Genomic DNA, 26232 nt, shown 5'->3' with positions numbered 1-26232 from the left:
CACTATAAAATAAACCCTGTATTTGGTCCTGTCTCCTTAAGTATTTTTTTCCTTGTCTTTGGAAGGACTTTGTGAAATAATAGTCTATATTTCAGCTTACACTGCATTTACTTCCTCACTTCCATTTGGTCTTCAACTCTTTTGCCTTCTGGCTTCTCTCCCCATCACTCCCTTGATACTTCTTTGGCAGAAGTATCAAGAAATACCTTTTGCCACACCAAATAAATGCATTCTTCCGAGTTTTTCCTTACTTGAACTGAATGAGGCATTTTCATTTTTGGCAGTCCACTCCCAAGACTGTTCTTTTTTTGACACTGTACTCTTCAGGCTCTTCTCTGACTGTAGCTTCTTGCCTGGCTTCTTTTCTTACTCTTATCCTTCTGCCTTTTCATTCTTTTTATGGTTTGTAATTAATTTTATGTATTCCCACAGCTTCTCTTTTCTTGCTCATTCATGCGCTCATCAAATGATGCCTGTTTGTGCCATGCACTGTGCTACTGCTGAGAGTGAGAAGGACTGACAGAGTCACTGTCCTCATTATGTGAATAGTCTAATATGAAATACATGTAGATTAACTGGCAGTTGTGGAACAGTGTAGGATAAATATTCTAGTAAAGGAATTACATAGAAGGGATACTTAACTAAGACTGGAGTGGTCAGGAAAAGCTTTTTGGGAAGAAGTAACAGTTGAAAGGGGCTTTGGGAAGGTCAGTGTCTCAGGCAGAAGCAATAGCATTTGCAAAGAAAAAGGGAGTGTTTGGTTGAAGAATTGAAGATCATTGTATCTTGAGAGTGTAGAGGGAGAGAGGAGAATGAGGAGGGATAAGGTTGAAGGGTTATAAAATAGGCACTCGTTACTATTCATTCAACAAATATTTAGTGCTCTGGTGTCTTACTTTATAGCTATACTTTCACATAAGTATACATTTTTTAAAAGATTTTATTTTTAAGTAATCTCTACACACAACATGAGGTTCAGATTTACAACCCCAATATCAAAAGTTCACCAACTGAGTCAGCCAGGCACCACAACATGAGTATACATTTTAATAGCCTAGTTTTCACTCCTGTTGCTATGAACAATCAAAACTAGGTTTTAGACGCTGAGTCTGTGATAATTGATTACTGCTATAGACTGGTGTTATCATGGGTTTGTATTGGTTATATTACTAGATCTGACTCAGAATGTTCCAAGACTCTTTTATTCAAGATTTTGGCCTTCTGTCTCTGATTTTAAATTATAATCATTGCCATTAATGTGTAATCAATTCTTTTTTTTTTTAAGATTTTATTTATTTGAGAGAGAGAGAGAATGAGAGATAGAGAGCAGGAGAGGGAAGAGGGTCAGAGGGAGAAGCAGACTCCCCGCTGAGCAGGGAGCCCGATGTGGGACTCCATCCCAGGACTCCAGGATCATGACCTGAGCCGAAGGCAGTCGCTTAACCGACTGAGCCACCCAGGCGCCCCAATGTGTAATCAATTCTTATTCTCTAAACATTTAATATATATGGCCTTATTCTAACTAGATTTTCAGTTCTTTGAGGGCATAGACTACTGTGTCTAATTTCTTTTACATCTTCATTTGTTAGAGTACAAAGAGTATATTTATGTGTGTCTATATGTGCAGAGTTTATGTTTACAAGATTAAGACTTATTTTTTTTTAAACCTCAAAGGGCTTAACTCAGTTTTACATAGGGCACATACCTTTTTTGTAAAATATTTACTTAAGTAAGCTGAAACATCTTCAAATTTATTGAAGGTTGTCAAGTAGAACATGGTGATATTAGTTCTTCTTCTCTGAGCAAAAAACATTGATATGGGTTAAAATTACAATAGCATCACTTCTTTTAGCCAAGATAGAGTAATAGGGGCTAGATTTACCCTCCTGCCTGAAGCAGCTAAAAAGAGAGATAAACTATATGAAACATTGGTTCTCTTTACATTTACTATCAGACAGTGAAAGACAGTGACAATGAAAGAGGGGTGAAGGGCAAATGAGATGAGCCCTACAAGTGCCCTGGCTTACTTCTTGAAGATAGTTTCTAGGCTGTGGTGGTGTAGAAAGGGGCAATCCATGTAGAGCCCAGAGGTCTCCTTGAGTTGAGGGAAAGCTAGGAGACTGGGAAAGCCAAGGTATCTACAGTTCTCAGGGCATAGTACTGGAAAGGAGGGAAATGCACATAGGATTCTGAAGATCAGCAGAGGGTCTCCTTTGAGTATTCATTTGAATAGTGATCATTTGAATAGTGATCATTACAGGCATTTGAGAAAACTACCCAAGAGTGAGGAAAAAACTGAAAGGATTAGAGAGAGAGAACAGTGCTCAGAACTCAGAAAGGGCTGGATATAATGCCCATTTGTACTAATGAGAGTAGAAAACTTTTTAATTCAGGGGACATTAGGTATTGTTAAGAAGGGCCTTGCTTCAGTAGTAAAGAAAAGTGAACCCTGGACTAAACGTTCTGGTCATGTCTAACAGAGCTTTAAAAAGCAAGAACTGAAAGGTTCAAACTATTTCCAAGTAACTTAATCATATCCCCCCAAAAGCTCAAGAATATTTATAAGAATGTCAAAACATCCAGCACACCAGCAAGGTAAAGTTCTCAACATCTGGCATCTAATCAGAAATCACCACGGTACTCTAAAAGTTTGTTTTATTTATTTATTTATTTTTAAAGATTTTATTTCTTTATTTGACAGAGAGGTAGCAAGAGCAGGAACACAAGCAGGGGGAGTGGGAGAGGGAGAAGCAGGCTTCCCGCTGAGCAGGGAGCCTGATGTAGGGCTCGATCCCAGGACCCTGGGATCATGACCTGAGCCGAAGGCAGACACTTAACGACTGAGCCACCCAGGTGCCCCTGAAAGTTTGTTTTATTTTATAGAAAATCGCTAGTAATGGAAAGAAGCAGAAAATTATAATACATAGTGAGAAAAATCACTAAGTCAAAACTGATCCAGAAATGACTGGTGGTCTCTGTTGTTTGCACCCATTGTCATTGTACCCATTGTTTGCACCCAGGTTATTGGCCTCTCCCAACACCCATGAGACAAAAAGAAAACCCAGGGACCCACTGCTATATTGTTCCTGGGTCCCACCATCCATAGCTGGTCTGTCTTCTTTTCTCCATTTTTCAGTCTTCCTATGTGTGTTCTTTAAAAATGTATGTAACAGGGGCGGCTGAGTGGCTCAGTTGTTAAGCATCTGCCTTCGGCTCAGGTCATGATCCCAGGATCCTGGAATCGAGCCCCACATTGGGCTCCCTGCTCAGCAGGAAGCCTGCTTCTCCCTCTCCCACTCCCCCTGCTTGTGTTCCCTCCCTCGCTGTGTCTCTCTCTGTCAAATAAATAAAATCTTTAAAAATGTATGTAACATCCAGGGTTTTTGGCTGAACTTGGAGGAATGGGGAAAACTCTGTCTACTCGAGTCATCTTTCCAATAGAGAATGTCTCTAAGACTTTCATTTTTGGAGTGAAAACAAACGTTCTTGCTGAATCAATTGGATGTCCATATGGAAAACAATGAACTTTGACTTCAACCTCATAATACAGTAAAACCAATTCTGGTTGGGGCACCTGGGTGGCTCAGTTGGTTAAGCGACTGCCTTCGGCTCAGGTCATGATCCCAGAGTCCTGGGATCGAGTCCCACATCGGGCTCCCGGCACAGCGGGGAGCCTGCTACTCCCTCTGACCTTCTCCCCTCTCATGCTGTTTCTCTCTCTCTCTCTCAAATAAATAAATAAAATCTTAAAAAAAAAAAAAACAAACCAATTCTGGTTGGATATAAATACGAAAGGCAAAGCAAAAAGACTTCTAGAAGAACACATAGTAGAATATCTTCATGTTCTTGGGATATATGCAAAGGTTTCTTGAATAAAACATAAAAATCATTAACCATAAGTGAAAAAATTGGTAGACTGAACTTCATTAAAATTAAGAATTTCTGTTTATTAAAGATACCATTAAGAGGGTGGAAAGGCAAGGCACATATGGGAGAAGCTATTTACAATATGTATATTTGACATAGGATCTGTATCTAGAATATATAACATACTCCTATAAATTAAATTTTTTTTTTTAAAGGACAGCCCAGGGGCCCCTGGGTGGCTCAGTCGGTTGGGTGTCTGACTCTTGATTGGGTCGTCTTGGGCTCTGCACTCAGCAAGGAGTCTGCTTGAATTTCTCTCTCTCCCTCTACACCCCCCTCCTCCGCTCATGCTTGGGCTCTCTCTCTCACTCTCTCAAAAAACAAAACAAAACAAAACAAGGGCAACCCAATTAAAATATGTGTAAGAGACGTGGACTTGAACAGCTGTTTCAAGAAAGAAGATAACCATATGTCCAATAAGCATTTGTAAAGATGCTCAAAAACATTAGTTATCAGATTAAAGCCAGAGTGTGATATCACTCCATCTCCATGAGATGGCTTATAAAAAAATTATAAAAACATTTTTTTTATGACTGAGCTTGTGGAGTAGCCAGAACTTCATGTATTGATGATGAGAATATATTGACACAACCTCTTGGGGAAACTATAGCAGTATCTACTAAAAGTTGAGTGTACACATACCTTATGACCCAGCAATTTTATCTCTAAGTATATATCCAAAGGAAGTACATATATGTGCATGTGAGAATGTTCATGGCAGTATTTTTGTAATAGGTAGAAACTATAAACAATCATTTAACAGCAGAATGGATTAATTGTAGAATATTCAAAAGACAGAATAATATATAGCAGTGCAAAAGAATGAACTGCTGTAAGCATATCAATAAACTGAACAGACAATGCTGAGTGAAAGAAGCTAAGCACAAAAGGATATATCCTTTATGATTCTTTTATTATATAAAGTTCAAAAATAGGCAAAACTATAATCTATGGTAATAGAAGTTAGAAGATTGGTTAGTTCTAGGTAATAGAAGTTAGAAGATTGGTTAGTTCTAGAAGAAGCATGAAGGATGCTTAAGTAGCTGGGTGGTAATTATGTGTGTGTTCACTTTTTAAAATTCTTCAAACTCAAGACTTAAGTTATGTATACTTCACTGTATGTATATACTGTGTTTTAATAAAAAGTTGAAACACTGAAAAACAGTCTATTCTGAAATTTTGACCTATAAGATAGTAATAATTATGTTTTATTTATATATACTTTATGGTCAAGGCACTTTTCACATATATCAATACTATTATAAATATAAAAGTACTTTGTAATTTCTAAATTATAATGTTATCAGATATAATTTATTTTTAGAACAATTTTCCATTTTCTAGAGCTCTTTCTCTGCTTGTTTCTATTTATGGACCACATACATCATGGCATAAAAGATTGCATAAGCTACCCTTTCATTTGCTGTTGTAAAATGACAACCAAAAATCATTATCAGAATTAATAAAAAGAGTGGCTTTGTGGATCAGTAAAGTGACATCTAGTTACTATATCAAAATCAAGCTATTCTTTTTTTGTAAGAAACAAAGTATTAAACTTTCATGTTATAACAAATGTTATTTGTATTTAGAGAATAACCAGGAGGTAGATGATCTGGAAGACTACCATATGCTGTCAGAATGTTACTCATTGGGGGGCGCCTGGGTGGCTCAGTCGTTAAGCGTCTGCCTTCGGCTCAGGTCATGATCCCAGGGTCCTGGGATCGAGCCCCGCATCGGGCTCCCTGCAATACGGGAAGCCTGCTTCTCCCTCTCCCACTCCCCCCCTGCTTGTGTTCCCTCTCTCGCTGTGTCTCGCTGTCAAATAAATATATAAAATATTTTAAAAAGAAATGTTATTCATTGAGAATCTTTGGGTTTTACTCATAAGAGCTAGTTCTAGATAATATCTCTCAAGTTCAAAATAATAAGAACTGTGTTAATTTGCTTTATTATTTTATGTATTGTTCAGGTCTGCCTGTATCAAGTATAAGTATCAAATATCTAAAATTATCTACTGCCATGTGAAATAACAATTGTCATTTTAGTCAGGAATGATAGACAACACTCCTTTCCTTTTCTTGATATGTAAATGTAATTGTTTTCTCTTCACAGTTTAAAATTTAATCTGAGAGGATGTTTCAGCTCTTTGTTACTGTTCTTTTCTACTGTTTAGAGAAAAAAAATAAATAGCAAAACTCATGCTAAATTTGAGGCTAAATTTCATGCTTTAAAGTAATAAAGTAAAGGCTCTTGGGTGCCTGGGTGGCTCCGTTGTTAAGCATCTGCCTTCGGCTCAGGTCATGGTCCCAGGGTCCTGGGATCGAGCCCCACATCGGGCTCCCTGCTCTGTGGGAAGCCTGCTTCTCCCTCTCCCACTCCCCCTGCTTGTGTTCCTTCTCTCGCTGTGTCTCTGTCTGTCAAATAAATAAATAAAATCTTTAAAAAAAAAAAGTAATGGCTCTTTTTTTGTGGAACTCTATAGAAATGTGCATTCTGTGATCCTGCCTACTGTAAACCCTTATTCAGTAAGTCTGTGATGGAATCCCGGTGCATCTTCATTCAGGAAAAAAAAATACATATTTCCAAATGCAATTCTGATATTCCTTATTGATTACCACTGTCTTAAATAAAGAGGCAGAAGTAATGAACTTGCTCATTTGTTTATTGCCACTAATGATAGACAAATATTTTTGATCTCTAAACAATCAGCTTACTTCTAAAAGTATGAGGTTTGCATATTCTGTTTGTTGATAATCCTTGTGTGGAGTAGAGAGGAAAAAGTGAGCCTTGTTGATTTATTTAGTATTGGCTTGAGGGAGGAAAAAAATTCATGTTACATGAATAGAAAAGGAGAAACTTGATAGGAAATAACTTTTTTAAATCACTGAAAATGAAAACCCTAAAATATGAAAAGTAATTTTTATCTGTTCATTAAGAAAATGGTAGTTTAGGGGCGCCTGGGTGGCTTAGTCATTAAGCATCTGCTTTCGGCTCAGGTCGTGATCCCAGGGTCCTGGGATTGAGCCCCACATCGGGCTCCCTGCTCCACGGGAAGCCTTTTTCTCCCTCTCCCACTCCCCCTGCTTGTGTTCCCTCTCTGACTGTGTCTCTGTCAAATAAATAAATAAATAATTCCTTAAAAAAAAAAGAGAGAAAATGGTAGTTTAGGTAATCATAGGGTGGAAGCTAGAAGATGGAATATGGGGAAAACTGCAGAAAAATGACATTTAGTTAAAGTGATAGAACATTTTGGTAGTGATAGCAATGAAAATAAGATAGATTTTTGTTTGTTTTGTTTTTCCTCACTGAGATTTTGGGGATAGAAACAAGAATTAATGTCTTATAATTGTTTGGGTAGAATCAATCATGATAGATGATTTGCTCATTCATTGATAATATTCATTCCTTCATTCTAATTGCATAGACAGGAATGCTGGGGAAAGGATTTCTCTTTCTTCTGTTCAGGATCTAGCTTTAACCAATCTTGGCTATGCTAATCAAGTCATAACTTAATAGGAATATAATTTCTTCTCTGTAAAAACTGAGGGTTATGCTGAGTACTTTCACTGCTTCTACCTCTAAAATTCTATGCTTTTTATGTGAATTTTAGGTTAATCTCATAAAACTACATTCATTCCATTCATACCATTCTTGCCTAGCCCTCTTTGTATTTAATCTCTCCTTTCTTTTTTCACACATAACATCTATGTCTTGGTACTGATTCCATTGGTTATTTATATACTTGCAGTCTAGTTCACTGGACTGCAAGCTGTTTGAAAACAGAGACACAGGTCACTTTAGTGTCTGCACCAGTGAACACAAAATGGATTAGTGATGACAAAATTAGGTTTTTCTTCTTCTAAAAAATAAACTTCTGGCTCAGAGTTGCCGCCACCATGGCCAGCCAGTCGCAGGGCATCCAGCAGCTACTGCAGGCCGAGAAGGTGTCAGAGGCCTGCAAGCAAAAGAACCGGAGGCTGAAGCAGGCAAAAGAAGCTCAGGCTGAAATTGAACAATACTGCCTGCGAAGAGAGAAGGAGTTCAAGGCCAAGGAAGCTGCGGCTCTGGGATCCCATGGCAGCTGCAGCACCAAAGTGAAGAAGGAGACCCAGGAGAAGATGACCATGCTCCAGGCCTACTTCCAGCAGAACAGGGTTGAAGTCCTGGATAACCTGCTGGCCTTTGTCTGTGACATCCGGCCAGAAATCCATGAAAACTACCGCATAAATGGAAAGGGGAGGAAGAGCAGCTCTGCATGCAGATTGACATGTTAGATGCCTTCATGGAATACGAAGCTTCAGCAAAGCTTGAGTAGTTACATCCTTGTGAAAAGGCATTAAATTATTTCTGTATATTATGTAATAGGTCCCTTCACTTCTTGGAGAATAGCAAATCTAGCTTCTTTGTACAAACGTAGAGCTTATCCAAAGATTTTCTCCTTTTACCTCATATTTCTTAGAAATTTAATGTGTATATGTTGTCTGTTTTCCTATGCCTTTTAGCTCAAGCAACATATGTATCAGTACTTTTTCTTTCTTAGATGTAGTAAAAAAAAAAAAAAAAAAAAACTGTTTAAAGAAAGAAAGGGATTAAATTTTTTTTTCCCCTAAAGCTTTCTTGAAGGTCAGGGGCTTTCTCTATGAAAAAGTAGTAAATAGGTACTGTAACTTGTGTGAAGCAGCAGCCGGCCTTAAGTCGTCCTTTCGGCTAAGGGTGGAACAGGGAATACTAGTATATATTGTTTGGGCTGCTCTTAGTTTCTCTTAATCAAAATTATTAGATGATAGAATTCAAGAACTTGTATACATGTTCTTACTTGGTATACTGATAATCATTTGAAAGTAAAGACTTTGTCATGCAAAAAATAAATAATAAACTTCTGAACTACCTTGTAATGCAAGGTCTATGCAGTTAGAAATAACACTGAAGTTAGGAACTCTATTTACTGTTTTATCATGCCTGACACATAATTAGCATTTCAATACCGTGCTTAATTAAAAAAATACTGTGCTTAATAAATAAGTATATGAATGAATGAGCAAATCATTATTTATTAACTGTCTTTTCAAGATAAAAAATATATATAGGGGCGCCTGGGTGGCTCAGTTGTTAAGCATCTGCCTTCGGCTCAGGTCATGACCCCAGGGTCCTGGGATCGAGCCCCACATTGGGCTCCCTGCTCTACAGGAAGCCTGCTTCTCCCTCTTTCACTCCCCCTGCTTGTGTTCCCTCTCTCACTGTGTCTCTCTCTGTCAAAAAAATAAAATCTTTAAAAAAAAAAAGAAAAGAATTGTAAAGTTTTTAGGTGAAAAGTAATACCTACTAGAAAAAATATGTGTTATATTAAAATGAGCGTGGAATTCAATTTAGTTTTCTTATTTCCCAATTGATATAATTTATGCTGCTGCATATTATTTAAAATACCTTAGAACACTAGATTGTTTTAGGAAAACAACAATAAAGTATACACAGGAAGAAGTGATACGATTAAGTAAATATGTGACAGCAAACTATTAATTGACTTAGATGAGAAAAGTTCGTTAAAAAGAGCATCACCTACTAGTTATTCTTGGACTTCATAATCTTTTAGAAACCAAATATTCAGTAGACCTGCAGCCAGTACATTTTTCCAGTGGAGATGCCAAGTATGATGACTGTCAAGCCTGAAGTGTTTTTAACAGAATGAATGCTGTCTCTCTTCAATGCAGAACTATGTTGGCACAGTGGATGTGCCAGGCATTTTGTTTTAGAATGTCTGACATGAAACCATAACCATGGGATTCACTGGCTTATTGAGATAATTCATAGAGAGATGGAAGGGTAAGGCAATTAGTTCCCAAACCATTTGCAAGGACTTTTTGAAAGTCTTTTAATTCCAAGGTGCTATGCTAGCTTCATATTTAGACTGTAAAAAAATAAGTAAAACCCCATTTTTTAAATAAGGTACAAATGTTTGTAAATGGATTTTTCAGTATTATAGTATTTGCATCTGATATCAGGGAGCATTCATTATTTGAATAACTAATATCTGTGCTGTATCATTAGTTTACTTTTTGTTAAATTTTAAAACATTCCCAGAACAAAGTAACATCCTTTTTACCACAGATATTTCTCTTTATGGCTGCTTGCTTGATAGTTAAACAGAAGCAATTTATTTCCAGAGCTTCTCCCCCACCCCGTCTTTTTATCATTCATCTCTGCATGCAGTTAACTCTGTAGTATTAGTTGTGTACAACTTTTATTTATTTTGTTACCTGTAAGTAAGAAAGTCTTCAGAAAAGTCATAACATGGGCTCTCTGACAACTTTGGTCTTTACTTTCTGACCCTAAGGCAGTTAAACATTGAATGCTAGCTATCAGGTCAAGAAGGGTGAGGTAAGGATACAGATTCCAACAAAAGAATGATTAAGTTGCAGAGTTCTTTTTAGCAAGTCATCTTATAACAACTCTGTGAGGCTATACACTATCCATGCATAATCTAATTTTTTTGTATTTACTGATTTCTTATATATTTTCATAAAAGAACATCTGTGAGCCCACTGTCCAGCCCAACTTATTTCTGTTCCTCCTTTGTCCTGTCTCTTTCTCCCCATCAAAGGAAACCATTGTCCTAATAAACTTTATATTTATCATTCCTTTCTTTTGTTGTATCACATATGTTTTTCATTTTTTGCTCTTGCACAGTGTTCAAAGTCTTTATTGGTAAAACCAATAAAGGTTTTGAAATTCAGTTAAAATTGTTTTTATTTTAATTATTGTTTTGAAATTAAGTTAAAAATGTATATAATGAGCTTTGCATAGTGCCTGAACCATCCCCAAAAGCTTAACAAATGATAGTTGTATTATTAATGTTTTGCTGAGAGAGAACAAGAAAAGCATGCCTTTTCTTAGCTGTTTCCTGTGTTTTATCTCCCTGGACACTTTCAGGGGAAAGTGAGAGAGTATGGGGATTTGAAGTCTTTTCACCTTTTCCTGAGACTGAGCAACTTGCAGAATGAAGCAGTAGAGAATAGGATTTGGATTATCAGAGGTTAGGGAACATTGCCAATTGAGCAAATGAAAAAAAAAAGCTGCATTATTAAGTTACCAACTTTTCTCTTCTCTTTCACTGCATTGTGCCCTCAGGATAGCATTTCTGTCTACTTTGAGTTTGATGCAGTATAGTGAAACAACTCATAGCCAGTGTTGAAGAATAAAAGATCAAATTGACCCAGAAAATAATTAGTGACATAAGTGGATCAATTAGAGTTTACTGAATGACCAAGCAAACAAACCAGCCAGTTAGCCCATTTTTTACATTGTTCACCTTCCCACCCAACACTGGGAAGCATTGGTTTGGTTTCAGAATCTGAAAATAATTTAATTCCTCCATTTCTTCCTTCCCTCTAATGGCCCTAGACTCTACAGTATTGCGCCAACATAAGACAAATTCTTGATCTTGGGAGCTTGTTTCTTTTTCTGCCTAATTTCCTTTTTCATATACTTATGTTAATAATTTCTATTAACAAAGTTATTTGGTACAAATAACAAAGTTATTTATTTATTTATTTATGAAGTTATTTTACACCTGCCCTAATTCTATGCTTAAATTCTATTTAAGCAGTGCACTTACATGGGATTTTGGCCAACTAAAATTCATAGTAAACCATTAGTGAGTTGATTAAACATTACTGCATAAATTATTAGCAACATTAATAGAAAAAATAGGTAAGACAATAGTCACTTCAATCCTGGCCGACCAGGGAAAGAATTTCTTAGAAATCAGTGCCTGGCTGGCTTAGTTGGTGGAGCATGCGACTCTTGATCTTGGGGTTGTGAGTTCAAGCCCCATGTTGGGCATAGACCTTACTTAAAATAAAGGGGAGTCTGGGTGGCTCAATGGGTTGAGCGTCCAAATCTTGATCTCAGTTCAGGTCTTGATCTCATGGTTGTGAGTTCGAGCCCCACATTGGGCTCCACACCCAGTGTGGAGCCTATTTAAAATAATAAAAAGAAAAAACAAAACAAAAGTAAAATTATTTCTCAATTAAAAAAAAAGTGCCTTTCAGTACATTGTACAAGAACAATTTTTACCAGCTGTTAAATTAGTCCTAACTAAATTTCACTTTATTCCTCTGGGCAGATATTCCAGCATTGCATGATCTGTGATGAATCATGACACGCAATATATTCCTCTTAAGGGCTCCTGGGTGGCTCAGTTGTTAAGTGTCTGCCTTCGGCTCAGGTCATGATCCCAGGGTCCTGGGATCGAGCCCCACATCAGGCTCCCTGCTCTGCAGGAAGCCTGCTTCTCTCTCTCCCACTCCCCCTGCTTGTATTCCCTCTTTCACTGTGTCTCTCTCTGTCAAATAAATAAATAAAATCTTTATATATACATATTCTTTCTACATTTCTTCATCGTGGTTATGAGAAGTTTTTAAGATTTTCCTCAGATATTTTACCGCATTTAGGATAACTATACCTGTGGCATTTTCCTGATCCTCTAATAGAAGAGCCTTAAAAAAAGCAAATTAGATTAGTGTGCAGTTTGGCCTTCATAATTTCACTTTTCACAGATAGAAGCTATGTGAAGAGATATTTTTATCCAGAGGTTTATTAGGAACAGTGAGAGACGTACCTTGCTCCTGTGCAATTTCACTTGTGCTTGTTCTATTCCGCTTGCTTGCTTTGAAAACAGCTTTACTGATGTATACTTTACATATCATAAAATTCACCCATTTAAAGGATACAAATTCAGTAGTGGTTAGTTTATTTACAGTTGTGTAACCATTACCATAATTCAATTTTAGAACATTTTTACCATCCCAAAAAGAAAACTTGTGTCCATTTTCACTTTCTTCTGTTAAAAAAAATCTAGAAGTGATTTTACTTTTGTATTCTAACAAAGTCTTTCCCCAAGAAACTGCCTTTCCATTATGGATTTCCTGTTCTCTTTCTTCATATTCTGTGTTTATAAACCTAGAAATTCATTCCTTCCTTATCAAACTAGTTTAAAAAATAACAAGAAAAATAGATATGATGTCTTAACATGAGGTGGTTAGTACCAACTTAGGACTATTTTTCAATTTCATGGATTTTAAAATACCTATGGTCTTATTCAGGAGCTCTTTCATTGGGTAGTGGATATTGTAAATGTAATTTGGATTGAATTTAGGAGTAAATGACAATAGTATTAACAGCATAATTTATATTCCTTTAATCTGTTTATGTCTTATGGGAAGCAGATTTAAGAGTAAGGCCAGTATATGTGGTTGGGTTATACAATTATAGCTCGGGGAGAGTTTCTTCAAGATCATGGGGCAAAAGAGGGGGCACCTGGGGGGCTCAGTTGGTTGAGCGACTGCCTTCGGCTCAGGTCATGATCCCAGGGTCCTGGGATCGAGCCCCACGTCGGGCTCCCTGCCCTGTGGGAAGCCTGCTTCTCCCTCTCCCACTCCCCCTTCTTGTGTTCCCTCTCTCGCTGTGTCTCTCTCTGTAAAATAAATAAATAAATCTTAAAAAAAAAAGATAATGGAATAAAAGAAAAATTTTAAATGAGGATTTAAGTCTTACAGAGATTGTTTGAAGTAGCAGAGCCAACCCAGTTATGTCTAAAATCAGAACCTATGGTGGTAATGACTGTATTAACTGCTTCTTCCCTTGGGTAGATATGATAAAACGCTGACTTCTTTAATTTCCAAACACTTCAGTCAGTTAATCAGAAAATACCTTTGATGAAGGAATGAGTCCATGCTTCCTACACCTTCTTCTTCACCTTGCATGTTACTTTGTTTTGGGGGGTAGGCTGTGTGGAGGACTAAGATATAATAAGTTCTATATTTAGTTGCTTTCTTTTTTTTTTTTTTTACTTTCCACTGTATTTTTATTAACATTGCTTTTATACCTCTAATACAGATTCAATTTTATACACTTCTTTGGGAAAGGTAGAGTGTTTCAGCCCAGACAGGTTTGATTTGTTTTGATTTATTTATTTTAATAATTAAAGAAGTGGAGAAATAGTTCCAATTAGTGAAGTGCTGTTAGTGATGGACTATTACTAGGACTTTTTTTTTTCCTTGATGGATATATTTTGGTAGATCCTTTCTCTTTTCATCTACACTATTTTTATTTTCATATTTCCTTTTGGTTTGGACAAAAAAAAAGACTTGAGTATGCTTCTCTTATGTTTAAAGAAGTCTTGTTTTCAGCATGTATTGAGAAACATTGTTTTAAAATCAATATTTGATGATACTGGCATTTCTGTTTTAATTAGGTTCTCTAAGTATTAGTAATAGAGTTTTTCAAAAGACAATTTTCAGTTGATTCTGTGCTGTGAGTGAAGATCATTTAATAGTAAAACTTATAGTTTTAGCTTTCCTTCAGGACATTCTTCCTTATCCCTATCCATGTCAAAGTTGGTGTACATAATTCAAAGATTAATTGGAAGGATCAAAGTATTTATGTATTCAGTGATCAGTTACTAAAAGTATTGTTTGTTATCAAGGATAAAATGTCTTAGAGTGCTGCCTTTGTTTTTTAATCCCTCATGCAAATGATTAATACTCTTTTTTATTTGTTGGAATGTTGGCTTTCTTGGAATACTGGGCAAGTCCCTTAAACCCTGTGTCTCAGTTCTTTTTGAAAATGGGCATATGATTCTAAGTGGTTGTTTAAAGTTCCTTCTAACATTGATTCTATTACCTTTACCAGATATTCTGAGAATTATTTGTGCCCAAAACCATAGAATAATAAATACAAAAAAAATTTTTAAATAGTAGATATAAACGTAATTTTATGGACAGTGATTATAAAGTACATTAAAAAGATATATGAACATATGGGGCGCCTGGGTGGCTCAGTTGATTGGGTGACTGCCTTCAGCTCAGGTCATGATCCCAGGGTCCTGGGATCGAGCCCCGCATCGGGCTCCCTGCTCTGCGGGAAGCCTGCTTCTCCCTCTCCCACTCCCCCTGCTTGTGTACCTTCTCGTGCGCTCTCTCTCTCTCTCTCTCTCAATTAAATAAATAAAATCTTTAAAAAAAAAAAGATATATGAACATAATAAAAAAAAGATAGGGATGCGTGGGTGGCTTAGTCGGTTAAGCGTCTGCCTTCAGCTCAAGTCACGAGCCCAGGGTCCTGGGATCGAGCCCCACATCGGGCTCCCTGCTCAGCAGGAAGCCTGCTTCTCCCTCTCCCACTCGCCCTGTTTGTGTTCCCTCTCTTGCTGTCTCTCTCTCTCTCTGTCAAATAAATAAAATCTTTTTTTAAAAAAAAAGAGTATCCAAACTTGTGCCTTTCTAGAGTTTGGAGATAGCTCAGAATAAAGAGTACAATATTTCCTTGAGCTATGACATTCCTTGTTTAGCTTTTTTTGGGAGGGAAAAAATGCGTTATGATAGAGAATTAAAATATTTGCTATACGGTGCTGGGTAGAAGAGCAAGGCTAGACTAATGGTCTCATTGGAGAAGCCATTTTAAAGCTGGTAAGAGTATGGTAAGTTACACTCTTATTATTATAGAGGAAGATATTGGATCATTTTGGCTTATTTGATGTTTCTTATATTTTGTCTGAGTTTATCCAGTTCTAAAATTTAATAACTTTAGAGAGCATCTTAAATATAAAGAAAAAAGCCAAGAAGAAAACGGGACAGAACTAATGGAAATTCATTCTTCAGTAAAATTGCATAATAAAAGAAAAATATTTGCTAATAATTCTTTACAACAGTAATTATATGGAAGTTTTTTTGTGTATGTGAATAATATAGTTCTCCTCCTGAGTAAAAAGACATATTAATTTCATATATTAATACATGTTCATGTATTAGGCTATTGACTTTCACTCTCTTAAAATTTTTTTCTCCTTCCTTCTACAGAATCTGTCTATGATCTTCTCCCAAAGGAGTTACAGTTACCTCCATCTAGAGAAACGTCTGTAGCATCAATGAGTCAGACAAGTGGTGGTGAGGCAGGCTCGCCTCCTCCAGCTGTAGTTGCTGCTGGTATGCATTTCATTTTATTTTATTAAAGAAAACTAGTGTATTATCTGGCCAACATGAACAGTGCTGGCAAAGTTCATATCAAAAAAGAGTGTGATTTGAGGGTTTGTTTTAAGAGGTTTAAAAATAAATACTTTTAACCTTAAAATATTTCAGTATACATTTCTTGATATAATTCTTATTTCTTAAAATTTCACATTGGCACATCTGTTAGTGCCATTTCTTTTCTAGGAGCTTATCTTCAGATGTGAAAACAAGCTTGAAGCTCTTTTGTTGACTGCACATAAAAAAGTTACATACCAGGCTATGGATAGAAAATTACATTCGAGTCTCTATTTAACAATTCTTTTTTAAAATTTACTGAAAGAGAAAAATATTTTGTATAATCTGAAAAAGAACTCAAGCACTCAAGTCTCTTTTCTGTTTGTAGCATGTTTATTATAACCTTTTCCCTACATTTAAAAACATGTGACTTTAGACTTCTTTTAAATTTAAAGTAATGGAAGATTTGAATGTAATATTTATGTGAAAGCATTTTGTAATATCAATGAAAAAGTATGGAAAGTAATGTTTGAAATTTATCAAATTTATTTTTATTCTGCTCTCAAATCATACACTTTATATAAAATTGGTTCCATTTTTTAATGAACCAGAATAAAAGATTGATGGATAAGCTAATAGAAAAAAGTCTTAGTTATTGATAAATTAGTGAGTGCTTTCAATAATATTAGATTGCCCAACTGTATTTCTTTTTTTAGTTGGGTTTTATACACTGCTAAGTGTGTTCGGTTTAAAAAAAGGTGAAAAGTTATGTATATATGTATGTACACACACACACACACACACACACACACACACACACACACACACACACACACACACACACACACACACACGCTCTGATGTTTTATCCTTCTAAATAGAGGTTTCTTATCCAATGATACCTCTCATCTTTTAAATGGTACTTAAATCCATCACAGCATTGTTTTCAGTAAATTCATTTCATTTCAAAAAGAACAGTGAAGTGGAAGGTTGTGGTTTAAATAAGGATTTGGTACTGTAAAGGAACTTCATATATTTTTCTTGTATGCATTAACCAATGTACCGTTAATCTTGTGTACGAATCTTTTCCCTGAGCTGTATACTGCAGCGTGCAGCCTTCCTGATTGAGGGCAGGAAAACTTTAAACAGAACAAAGAAACTTATCAGCCCTGCTCACTGTTCATGTGTTGCCAGACATTTTCTAACAGATTCTGTGGATTTAACTGTGATCTTTTTAGTAATCAAATTGGTAAGATGACCTGGTTTTACTTTATATCCAATGGGTTCTAAAATGTCCCTGAATATTTTTTCTGGAATTTAAAATTTTTAATATTGCTTAAAAATTGTATCAGATGATAAAATATGAAAAAAAATATTTTAATGAAATATTTCACTTTAAATCCACAAGTAGAAATTGACTAACTGATTTCTTTTGTATCTTTTGAGATTATTTTTTATAGACTTGTTGACTCTATATAGAACTAAAAGTCTGTTTCTTCTGTGCTTTTTAACATCTGTTGACAGTAGATCCAGTTCCTTTTAAAAGCTGAAAAAATGTCAGCTAGGTTTGGAAAAGAACACTTCCTCTTAAGTAATACCAAACTCAATTTCAAGTTTTTTTATATATAGATATTGAAGGTTCTTGAATTTGAGTCACTAATAGAATGTTGATCCTCCCTCCTTCCCTCTCCTTATTTGAGAAAATCCTCTCCAGATAAATTAGATTGAAAGACATGAGTTGAAAATCATGAAAATAAGAGAATTAACCAAAGGAAGTATTCTGAAGTAATAAATTCTTATTAGATCAAGAAGTTATTGAAATTCCAAAGAAGGTGAAGAGAGTAAGGAGGTAACATTAACAGCTTTCTTATTCACATATAGAAAGTTTCTATGATCTAAAACCAAGTCATTGTAATTTTTTTTACATAAATTTACTTTTAGTAACCAATATAATCTTATTCTAGGATTCTGTCTTATTAGTAGAATAGACTTTGTCTTGTAACATTATAGGTAAGAGAGTTTAAATTACAGAATAATTACTGTAGGGAAATCAGTTAGTAGGTATCAATATGGAGTTGCTTTTTTATTTGACATATGAGTATCTTTAGTGACATAACTGTCGAAGAGAAGGATTTGAAGTAAATTAACAGTTATTCAGTGTTTCCTGGCCAAAAGACTTGATGTCTAGGGAAAGGCACATTAATTTAGACTTCTGTGAATTTTATTTTTAATCTATACATTTGCTGTTTAAATATGAAATGTATAAAAATGATGACTCTTGATGTAGTTAATTCTTCAGAGTTTTGAAGGAGCCGGATTGGCTGCTATCAGGTATGAGGGCCTGGTGGGAACAGACTTCTAGTTCTGCTATAAAGGTTTGTGTTTCACAAGTTCTAAATCAATTTAAATTTTAAAATTTAGAGGCTGGGCATATAGGTGTTCATGTACATTCTTTATTACTTAATTATTTAAAATGTGTTTCTCAGATTCGCCAATCTAGATTTTTTTCCCTTTACATATTACTGAGGGAATGCGTAAACGTGATGCTGCTAATCCACAATCCAGAATATTGGATAAAAGAATATCTCTCAAGCCTTTTTCTGCCTCTGTACTATTCACACTTTTATATAACATCTTTTTATCGGGTAAGTTCCAGGTTTGGGGCTGGGAGAAAGAGGGCTTACTTCTATACAACTCCTCCCCTCTCCGTGGGCCAAGTGTCAAAAGCTGGGAGATATAGTTCAGAATCACCAGTCTGAAATTTGTACTCCTTCTCATTTTTTGCAGACCTTTGCTTTTGTCCGACTGGAAAGGTAGTTAAGAATTTGAGGTTCAATATGTGAATGAATAAGTTTCAGAAATACAGACTTTCTGAACAGTATTGTAGGTTCTCAGTAGTTAAGACAGGGGCCATTTTCCTAACACAAGAAAGTTATCCAAATGAATTGATGGCATTTTTGGCAAAATGAGTTGCTCAGGAAATGCATACTGTGAAAGAATTCTTTTTGTTTGTTTTTTTTAGGGGGGAATCCTATAGTATAGGTTATAAAGAGCTAAAATGCAAGTATTATTTAAAAGAACTAACACAGTTACACCAGGGTTTGGGGAGTTTTTGCGAAGAGATATGGCAGACATTTTTCTTAAATAACAGCTTTATTGATAAATAACTCATATACCAATCAAGTATTTTTTAAAATCTACTTATATGTTTATAGTTTTTAATCCTAGATTTGCTTCATTTAATTAAAATAGGAAGTCTTTCACAGAAGTGAACAATAAATTTTAATCTTCATTTTAAGAAATCAGTTCATTTTCTTATTCTATCCTAGACTCTGTCTTCATTTTGGGATATGGCATTATGTTTATTAGTTTGTTTCAAAATATGACTTTGCTAAGGTAACTGTTTCAAGTTTCTTTAAAATTTTTATTCTAATTCTTGAGATAAACAGTGAACTAAACAAACGATAAGTTTTATAATTCAGCCAGAGAATCTTAAGAATAACTAGTTAGTGATTCTTTTGTTAGTTGTTTTCATAAAATTGCTGTTTTACTTTCAGTAATTATATATTAATACTTTTTTAAGAAGTAATACAGTCTCAGGATACTGACACTTTGTAGCGCTTTTTAACATGTATAGGTGTACACACAGATTTAGCATGTATAATAGAAATACCTGTTGAGTATCTCCACTAGTTAGATCACTGGAGGTTTTTAAAGGCTGTAATTTTAGTTAATAACTTTACATGAAATGATCCATATAATAAACTTTTCTGTTGGAAGAGAGAGACTTACTCAATAGTGCTTTGAATTTTATGCCACAGCAGTTAATAAATCGCAAGTACCTAACAGGTATTTTCTATACTGAAAGAACTTAATTGAGTGCTATTTATATTGGAGAAGAGGACGCTAGAGAGCTAAATTAATGTCCTGTTATCAGAGAACAGCTATGCTTTAATGTGTTGTAGACATCTTAATCATCTAATAAAATTATAGGAATTTCTAAACCATCCATAACAACAGAACAGTACAAAAAATGAGTTGAAGAAAATGTAAGTTACCATTTTTGAGTTCCGGCTGTGTAATAGAAATTGTGCTAGACAGTTTGCATATCATCATATCTCAATTCTTTCAGGCACAAGATACCTCTCTTCTTTCCTGCTGGGGTCCAAGTTCTTTTCTTCTTGTCATTGTCCTCAGGGAATTGTGTGCTACTATTTCACTTAGAAAACAGTAGTTCCTGGACTAAGCATTGTGTAGGATATTGACTTGGAAAAGCCATATACCCCTTTAATTTTGCAAGTTTCAGGGTCTATGAAATTGGAATAGATTTCTAGGAGAACATTAAGTTTTAATAACAGTGATTCACAGCAACAGAATTACATAGTCCATTGAATTTATTATAATTTATTTACTAGTGTTAGAAAGTATTTACAGATATGTAATTTGTATTTTCTTGAGTTGAATAAATTTTGAGGAGCAAATTTGCCTTTGATTGCTGTCCTAAGTTAATGAGGTGAACATATTTCAGAATTTTGGCCATTTATGTAGTATAGTATTCCTAAAATTTAAACCCAAAGCTCATTAGCAGGAAGGGTGATTCACCTCTGTAACCTATGTATTGATGTTGTGAGTTGATCTTTTTTATTCCATATGGCCATTTCTACTTTTTCTAGAAAACTGGACCACTTCCAGAAGGAAGTCAGATTCTAGTTACAAAAATGTTGCAAATAGGTTTAAAAACTCTACTCCTCATTCTGTCTTTTTACTGAAATTGTATTGTAAATCTAAATGTATATACATTAAACATATAGAAATATGTATGTATGTATATATAGATTTATGTTAACATCTGCATTATTAAAATAAAAAGCATAAGCAAATTTGGGACATAATGATTAATTCAGAAACAAGTAAGAGCTTAGGGAGCCTGGGTGGCTCAGTCTTTGGCTCAGGTCATGATCCCAGGGTCCTGGGATCGAGCCCCGCATCGGGCTCCCTGCTCAGCGGTAAGCCTTCTCCCTCTCCTTCCGCTCCCCCCACTTGTGTTCCCTCTCCCTCTGTGTCTTTCTCTGTGAAATAAATAAATAAAATCTTAAAAAACAAACAAGTAAGAATTCAGTACCTGTATTATAAATTATCATTGACAAAAAGTACACATGCCTGTTGTTGATTTATTCCTTAAATATTTACTTTCTATTGTCCTCTTGATAATTTTTAGCAACAACTTTATAAATATTGTGATTTATTCTGTTTCTCATGGAAAAAGCACATTTTTATATTAGCTGAGCCTGTAAATTAGCATTTTAAAACTGCTCACTGATTCTCAACCTTCAATAGCCAAAATACATGCATAAAATAGTTTCTATTTTTATATATTTTGTACAATTTCACATTAATAAATTAATGGACAGGGACACCTGGGTGGCTCAGTCGTTAAGCGTCTGCCTTCGGCTCAGGTCATGATCTCAGGGTCCTGGGATCGAGCCCTGCATCAGGCTCCCGGCTTAGCCGGGAGCCTGCCTCTCCCTCTCCCACTCCCCCTGCTTGTGTTCCCTCTCTCGCTGTGTCTCTCTCTGTCAAATAAATAAATAAAATCTTTTTTAAAAAATTAATTAATTAATTAATGGACAGAAGTGGTCTTACTTTCTTGTATCACCAATAAGATTGATAATATCATAAGTAAAAGGTGTTGCCATACCAATCGCCGTAAGTAATTATTTTATAATAATTAGTTGTATAGGGGTGCCTGGGTGGCTCATTTGGTTAAGGTTAAGCTTCTGTCCTCAACTCAGGTCCTGATCCCAGGGTCCTAGGATTGAGCCCCTGCTCAGCAGGGAGCCTGCTTCTCCCTTTCCCTCTGCTGTTCCCCCCTGCTTGTGCTTTCTCACTCTGTCAAATAAATAAAATCTTAAAAAATAAAATAAAATCAGGGCGCCTGGGTGGCTCAGTCGTTAAGCGTCTGCCTTCGGCTCAGGTCATGATCCCAGGGTCCTGGGATCGAGCCCCACATCGGGCTCCCTGCTCGGCGGGAAGCCTGCTTCTCCCTCTCCCCCTCCCCCTGCTTGTGTTCCCTCTCTCGCTGTGTCTCTCTCTGTCAAATAAATAAAATCTATAATAAATAAATAAAAAATAAAATCATATGTAGTAAAATGTTAGCATTTGTTAAAATATGAGCAGAGGAAACATGGGTGTTCATTTTAAATATTTCATAATTTTAAAAATACCATGTGGCAGATGATTAAAATAAGTCAAAATATTAAATGAACTGTGCTTTTAAAAAGTAATAAAGACATGAGATATATTAGATACAAGATGAATTTATTTTTGGCATAAGTGAGGGTACATTACCTTTTCATCAATAAATGCAAGTAGATGTCCATCAGTAGTATTTATTTAGCCCACTGAGGTAAAATTCATTTCCCGTGTGTCCTTCCTTCATGAAAAGGTGTTATTGACGATGAAATTAAATAGAAAATAACTGAGAGGGCGCCTGGGGTGGCTCAGATGGTTAAGCATCTGCCTTCGGCTCAGGTCATTATCCCAGGGTCCTGGGGTCGAGTCCTGCATCGGGCTCCCTGCTCCTTGGGAGCCCGCTTCTCCCTCTGCCTCTCTCTCTCTCTCTCTCTCTCTCTCTGTCTGTCTCTCATGAATAAATAAAATCTTTTTAAAAAATTAAAAAAAAAAAGAAAATAACTGAGAAAGCACCTCAAAGTGCCAGGCCTGTACGGGCATAATCTAGATATAATACACACACACGTATTATAGTTTTATTTCTATTTATTTTTCCCACATATAAAATATAATAAAATTAGTATGGGTTTTGGTATCATAAGGATCTAACTTGAATCTGATTGCTGTCATATCATTTCTATCATATAGATAGAATTTTGTGGAGGTTAAATAAATGTATAATATTACCCCTGTTACTAGACACTAATACCAACTTTTTCTTAAGGTTATTATAAAGATAGATATGTAAAATACTTAACATTACCTGACAATTAGTGATCATTCAGTAAACATTGACTTTCCTCCCACATGAGTTTCTCCTTTCATTTGTAAGTTTTTAAAAAGTTGGTCTTATTTTTATAAAAATAAACTTTTTAACCTTACTATTTTGCTTCTCTTTCCATTCCCACCCAGTCTGTTTTTTACCTTTGAAATTTTGCCTGTCAGCCAAGATAGAGCTGCACATGGGCCATTGTATTTACATTCTGACTTATTCTTTCATGTTGACACACTCTTAATAGGAGCCCTTGTATATAAAAGAGACATTGATAGAAGATGATGAGTCATGGGGAGAATAGACATTTCCCAAAGGGATGATTCTAAAAGGTGACTATTAAAGAGTTCTAGTTCCTAGAATTCTCTTCCCACTTTTTTTTTTTTAATGAAGTGATACATTTGCACGATTAGGTATCAAAACTCCTGGGAAAGCAATATATGACCTACCTTCTGTTTTTTTTCTTAGACACTGTTTTGTCTACAGTTGGATCTAATATCCACTCTAATCCAGACCCAGGTGTAAAACCCAAGTAATTAAATAACAAGATTTTAATGATACAAATAGTATTTTCTTTCCCCTTTTTTGGTCTCCTCTAAAAAAATGTGAAGACATTGGACTAGAGTTGACAGGAGTACCTTTATTATTTAATCTAAATATATTAAAATGTATTGCATGATAAAGCATTGAGGTGACCTTCATATAGCATTGTTCAGAACTGTTTTTCTCTAATTCTTATCTAAGTTAATATAGTGATAATCTGGGGCGCCTGGTGGCTCAGATGGTTAAGCGTCTGCCTTCGGCTCAGGTCATGATCCCAGGGTCATGGAATCAAGCCCCACATTGGGCTCCTGGCTCAGTGAGGAGCCTGCTTCTCCCTCTGCCTCTCTCCCTGCTCATGCTTTCTCTCTCTGTATCTCTGTGTCTCAAATGAATAAATAAAAAATCTTTAAAAAAAAAATAGTGATAATCTCTGTTTTTGTCTTAACGTAATGTTCCCTTTCAAGTAGTAAAATAGTTGAATAATTGTCTTTTTTTTTTCCTTCAGCCTGTACTTCTTGGGGTCTTTGACAATGTAATAAATATAGTTATCGGCTAGTATAATTATTCCCTTTTATCTTTAATTGCTTTGAGGTAAAGGATTCTTTCTGGGCTTTAGTCCCTTCACCCAGTATTGACCAGTGATGCTATCCAGTAGTACTTAAATCACTGGATGTTAGAAAGCATCTTTTTTTTCCAACAGGAAAGGATTTAAAAACCAAATTGCATAATATATACCTAGTACATATTTTACACTGTGCTTAGATACTTAGGATTGAATAAGACAAAAGATATGTTTAAAGCATTGCTATAAATGTCAGGACACTTATAAATTTTGTGAGCATTTTATTTTTCAGTTAACATTCTTTAATAAACATCCTGTGAATAGGGGCACCTGGGTGGCTCATTCGGTTAAGCATCTGACTCTTGATTTTGGCTCAGGTCATGATCTCAGGGTAGTGAGATTGAGCCCTGCATCAGGCTCTGTGCTGGGCATGGAGCCTGCTTAAGATTATCTCTCTCCCTTTCCTTCTTCCCCTCCACGTACTCTGACAAGGTAAAAATAATTATTTTAGGAGAATTTAGATTAAAAATGGGAGAATAATTATTGTGTAGTATTAGAACGCTGATTGGCAATTTGATGGACTGGGGAAGAAAAAGATGGTTTCCAATAAATCAGTAACAAGTCTTTCAGCTTCAACAACAGTGCTAATTATTTTTTAAAATAGAGCCTCTAGGATCAGATGTTTTATGTACAATAGCATATCTAATTTAAAAGTGAAAATTGTTAACTTTTTTTCAGGGGTATGAGGACGTATGTGGAAGTTGGCCTGAGAAATGAAAAGATTCTTTTGCTGTTAAAATACAGAAATTTCTGGGGCACCTGGGTGGCTCAGTCAGTTAAGCAGCTCCCTTGGGCACAGGTCATGATCCCAGGGTTCTGGGATTGAGCCCTGAGTAGGCCTCCCTGCTCAGCAGAGTCAGCTTCTTCCTCTGCCCCTCCCCGCTGCTCATGCTCTCTTGCACTAGATTGCTCTCTCTCTCCCTCTCTCTTTCCAATAAATAAAATCTTGAAAAAAATAAAATAAAATACAGATATTTCTTTCTGCTTGAGTGTTTTGATCAGAGCATATTCTCTTCTACTCTTTAAAGGAATTTGGGTAAAGGCACAACCTAAAAACACCTGAGAGAGGGCATTCTGGCTTATGGATTAGATTGCATTAGTATACAGGAGAACACATTGGTGAATATGAGTTAACAAAAATTTTGGATAAGAAATTTTTCCACATGCATTTATTTGGATGTTGATAATTTAATTTTTTTTAAGTTTGTTTTAAAACATTGCTTATTGTGGCATGTAAGCTTATGTTGGGTGGGAAAAGTACAAATGGAAATTGAAATTGTTAAACATGTAAATTAAATGATCAACCCTACAATTTTGTTTTTTGTTTTTGTTTTTGGTAAAGTAATCTGGATTGCTTATTTTATATGCTGGGATGCTAGTTGTTTTTTCTATTAATACACTTAACTTGCATTCTAGCTTCGCCATTCAGAGACAGGCATCGTGTGGTGGGTTGTGTGACAGTGTCTGTCAATAGTGAAGACAAATAGTGCCAGAGACACTTAACCCATCCAATCTCACCCAGGGTATAGGTCGGTCTCGTTTTCAGACTTCTTCATAAGTCTTTTTTTCTTTCTTTCTTTCTTCCTTCCTTCCTTTCTTTTTTTGTTTCTAAATAGTGGATTGATACTGATTGAAACTAAAAACTTTTTGTAAAGTTTTAAACTTTACATTAATACTATAAGAAGAAGAAGAAGAAAAGTAGAAAACGAAGGTTGGCATGTAAGGTGTTGACAAAGCAGGTTTGCAGCCACTTTGTGTATTCTAGATTTTTCAATCACTTAGCAACATGAATGTTGGCCTTATAATTTTTTTCTCTCAATATCTTTCTCCTTTGATCTAAAATTATATCCTTGTATCTGGTGACTTTTATCAGGCAAGATGTTTAGATTTGAAGTCATTGTTACCAGAAAGAAAATGAAATACTTAAAAAGGATAACTAAGTTTCAACAATAAGTGTTTTAGACCAGAAATGTTTCCAAATGTCTGGATTGTTTTTTAAGATTATTTTCTGAACAGTCAATGGTTTACTCCTTCTCCGTTCCACTATTGGTTCACTTAAGCACACTTGCAAAATTTTATGGCTTTTAATGACTTTGTTAGGAAGCTCAACTGATTTTG

At 35.6% G+C, this 26232-nt stretch overlaps 2 protein-coding genes across 9 annotated transcripts in view; both read left to right on the top strand.

The window, feature by feature from the left end:
• NFAT5 (nuclear factor of activated T cells 5) overlaps positions 1-26232 on the top strand; it is a 114902-nt gene that overhangs the window by 36125 nt on the left and 52545 nt on the right. For 6 of the 7 annotated variants that reach the window (XM_027617074.2, XM_027617073.2, XM_027617075.2 and 3 more), the window contains one exon: positions 15782-15907. In XM_027617074.2, the coding sequence (XP_027472875.2) occupies positions 15782-15907 (126 nt within the window). Of the gene's footprint in view, positions 1-15781; positions 15908-26232 lie in introns of those variants that run through there. The other variant, XM_027617077.2, reaches the window with a different exon arrangement.
• On the top strand, positions 7824-8282 carry LOC113935299 (V-type proton ATPase subunit G 1-like). Of its 2 annotated transcripts, XM_027617083.1 has the most exons (2): positions 7824-7928; positions 8046-8282. In XM_027617083.1, the coding sequence occupies exons 1-2, from the start codon at positions 7824-7826 to the stop codon at positions 8199-8201; spliced, it is 261 nt and encodes an 86-aa protein (XP_027472884.1). In that variant the 3' UTR covers positions 8202-8282. The 2 variants fall into 2 exon arrangements, with proteins under 2 accessions (XP_027472884.1, XP_027472883.1); XM_027617082.1 differs by having other exon boundaries at positions 7824-8282.

This window comes from Zalophus californianus, chromosome 17, assembly GCF_009762305.2.
Source record: "Zalophus californianus isolate mZalCal1 chromosome 17, mZalCal1.pri.v2, whole genome shotgun sequence".
NCBI classification, from domain to species: domain Eukaryota; kingdom Metazoa; phylum Chordata; class Mammalia; order Carnivora; family Otariidae; genus Zalophus; species Zalophus californianus.
This window is presented reverse-complemented; position numbering and strand designations above follow the sequence as displayed.

Bases quoted from the DNA above. Each gene is read 5' to 3' on its own strand.
- LOC113935299 (XM_027617082.1), top strand. From the start codon at position 7,824: ATGGCCAGCCAGTCGCAGGGCATCCAGCAGCTACTGCAGGCCGAGAAG.